The sequence below is a fragment of the Rhagoletis zephyria genome, unplaced genomic scaffold (genome assembly GCF_001687245.7).
Source record: "Rhagoletis zephyria isolate East Lansing unplaced genomic scaffold, Rhagoletis_zephyria_1.1 Rzeph_scaffold_11729, whole genome shotgun sequence".
NCBI lineage: Eukaryota > Metazoa > Arthropoda > Insecta > Diptera > Tephritidae > Rhagoletis > Rhagoletis zephyria.
This window is the reverse complement of record NW_016168805.1, coordinates 1-3,566: the sequence shown is the minus strand read 5'-3', so window position 1 is coordinate 3,566 and position 3,566 is coordinate 1. Positions and strand designations below refer to the sequence as shown.

The 3,566-nt window shown below is 40.2% G+C and overlaps 1 protein-coding gene across 1 annotated transcript; it reads left to right on the top strand.

The window, feature by feature from the left end:
- Positions 1 to 641: 641 nt before the first annotated feature.
- wfs1 (wolframin ER transmembrane glycoprotein wfs1) lies at positions 642 to 3,562 on the top strand (the record flags this gene model as incomplete). Its single annotated transcript, XM_017633500.1, is given in 7 exon segments — positions 642 to 866; positions 924 to 1,028; positions 1,083 to 1,655; positions 1,658 to 1,717; positions 1,720 to 1,788; positions 1,791 to 2,722; positions 2,794 to 3,562. Coding segments are annotated over 7 exon segments (2,572 nt in total), but the record flags the coding sequence as incomplete, so codon positions are not given.
- Positions 3,563 to 3,566: the final 4 nt, after the last annotated feature.

Below are 3,566 nucleotides of genomic sequence, written 5' to 3'. Positions count from 1 at the left end.
TATAAAATTGTGATGTAGCTTTATTCGAATTGTAATACGCATTTAATTTCATCTTCCGATTAAAATGGGTCGATCTTTGTAATTTGCTGCAGCCGAAACTAAATTTTAAGTTGGTACTTAGCCAGAAAAGTCGAAACTAAGGCGACTATGAATAGCTTTAGTTGTGACTTAGAATAGTTTCGACTTAGTTGAGTACTAAATATGACTATGAATATGCGCCTGTGTTTTTATCATGGTTCAAAGTACTAGGGATTGTCAGTTTAAAAAAAAACATCGATGCATTGATACATACTTTACTTTTAGACTGCTTTTACACAGTTCAAGTATTGAATTCAATTCTGCTCGCATGTGGTACAGAGGGGGTGAGAAAAAAAGGGACGAGTACACATGCGTCTGTACTATCAAGTCGTTTCAACTTTCTTGCTTTGCTNTACAGAGGGGGTGAGACAAAAAGGGACTAGTACACATGCGTCTGTACTATCAAGTCGTTTCAACTTTCTTGCTTTGCTTTTGGCATTTTCGTTGCTTCCAATTTAAAGAACCAAAAACTTGAATTCAAAAGAATTGAAATGTGTAAAAGCAAATAGAAAATACAAATAGAATGAGCAAGAACTGCTTTCAAGTACTTGAATCATGTAAATCGGGTGTTATACATCAAGTGGAAAATTGTCGGTGAATCGAAGCAAAACATCGATATTTTCGATGCATCGATGTTTTTTCGACATCCTTACTGCTGAATCTTTGAAAATAATTACAATTCGAATAGCGCGTAAGATGCAAAACTCGTAAAAAAGTAAAGAAAATGGCAAATTGGACTAAAAATCAACCATCAGGTAGTGCAACTCGAAGAAAGTGGAATTTAGAAGGTACGCAACTAAATGTGTTTCCCACGTAAAGTTATATACTGGCGTTATTTTGATTAGATCGTACGTCGTTAAATAATTTGAAGTATCATATAGCGGCAGAGGGTTGTTCTGAGGTGCAGTATGACTTGGCCAAGCAATTGCTAGACAAAGACAAAACAATAGGTATGTTTTGCATAAACTCTGAATATTTTCACATTTAGGCTCTTCTCGTAATAGAACAAAATGAAGCTACGTCGAGCCAACAGGCAATACACTGGTTACTTCGCGCAGCACAACAGGGACATGAAGACGCAACTAAGCTCCTACAACAATGCTTTGACGAAGGTTGTGGCATCACCACCGAAAACGAATCTGAGGTCCGTTGTTGCTTATCAATGACACCAGGTGAGCGTGCAGCTCGCAAAGCTGCTCGGGAACTATTTTCCTGTCTCTCTAATGGTGGTGAACACATAACTCCACGCCAACTTGAGCGAAAAATGCGTGAGATTTATAATATTCAAAAGAAACGCCGGAGTCATGGATATTCAACATCTACATCAGAGGAGGAAACCGAGGATGAATGTACGAATAGTCGACGTGAACCATTAACAGACGCTGCTACCATTGGTAACGGGCATGTTAATTTGCATCAACGGCACCGACAACATAGACGACGTGTTACGTCTTACTCAAAAGAGACATCAGCAACTCCAGTGCGTGTTATAACAGAAGAAAATCTGGTATCCGCTGCAGTCAACTACGCCGCGGGTCGTATGCCTGCAGTAAACGACGATTTAACACTGTCTGTACCCACCCAGCGACTTTGGATCATGTGCCATGCTTCCATCGGCTGCTATTCCATCCAATCTATTTTGTACTTTACTCTATCACCGTTTGGTAAATTTTATAGCCACATTTCCGACAACTATACCACCTAGCATACGATGGCTTTACTTTTCGCGTTTTACTGGCTAGCAACAAATGATAATCTGACGGTATTTTTGCCATTGGGATTTTACTATTTATCTTTAGCTATCATGATCTGTTCCACATGTAAAATGCTTAAGACAAAGCAAGATTTCATCGATTTTCGCATATGGTCGGGCCTATTCTTAAGCTACGGAGATCATAACGTCGAGGCTGACCTTTCGGAAAACCTATTCCTAAAGAATAATCTTAAACCCTATCTGTATTTCTTTTGTGCCTTCATTGGAAATTTAATTGTATCACCGTTGATAGCAAACGGCTGGCTCCCGCATTCTGAATTGACTATTACTTCATGCATTTTTGTTTTTACATCGCTTTTAGCGTTTATGTACTCCTCAGCTCGCAGTTTTCCTGACTGGATTGTGCTCGTTTCCTTCGGCGTAAATGTGCTTGCCAAATACCCTTATGAAATGGACGATGTTGTTGCAACAGGTTGGCGTTTTTTGGATCTCAAAGTACCTACATTTTGTTCCTTTGTAATTGGTAACGGCATTGAATTCTGCCTAAACTGTCGCACTGCGTTGTATTTGCTTATTCCGGTGTTATTGATTCATCTGGCTGCACGCAATCATTGGCGTGGAATCTACACACACCTTATACCTCATTGCGTGACGTTGAGTTGGCTACAATTATGTATCACCACATCGCAGAGTGCCACCATGTTCGGCATGGTGAGAGCAACACTAGGTTTGGCTGGCATATTGCTCTTCTTACCCTTGTTTGGATTGGTTTCGTTGCTGATTCCAGTATTTGTGGCAATTGATTGGATGGGATTCACTGATCCAGGCATACGTTTGGGCAGCACACTTGCAGCGGCTGTACTTGCATTACTTGGATCATGCTTTTTAGCATTGAATAGAAGAACGCAGAAATACGTAACTGTTTTACAGGTAAATCAATATAATGTCGATACTAATTATGTAATAAGTAAACTAATACTCATTTAAAAAATTGGAATTAGGTTGTCGTTTGCATTATAGCTGCTTGTATACTTACATTACCCTACATGACTGCTAATTTCAAGGATTCACCGCGCTTTGGAAATGTAATATCTCTCGATAAACATGCACCTGCAATCGATAGCTTAGGAAACAGCCACAACGTGGTAGAGGGAACAGATTCAATCCGTGACAACGAAGAGGAGCATATTCCACACATTTCGGGCCCTCTCAGTTGGCAACGTTTCTATACCCTTTGCGGTCAACCAGCTGCTGAAAAAAATAATAAAATCAAGACTCAACTACGTTGCGCCCACTTGGAAGGTATGGCTGTGGTATGGACAGGTACTGTAACTCAGGTGAAAATCAGTCGAGTAACAAACATACGTGCCGAATACATAAATAAATATTTACCACCATGGTTGAGTCGCTTGATACGTTGTTTCTATGGTACACGCCTAAGCGATCAACTACACTGCACCATCGAACTGAAGGATACACATTGCATGGATATGCAGCGTTTGCTAAAACTTAGCGAATTGCAAGATTCTTGCTCGTTACATGACTGGAATTCGTATGAATATGAAATACATGTACGCATGCCAACACAAGGCCTTCTGAGTAAGAGTGCGGATATTGTGCTTCAGGCCAATCATAAATTCAGCAATTTCACAAAATCTTTAATGGCAGAGGATCGCATTCAATTCTATGGCACTCTGCAAAATAGCCGACCGCCGTTGGCTAATGGTATGCGTGATCGGGAGGATTTTATTTTAGGCGCTTCTCATGCTCGCAT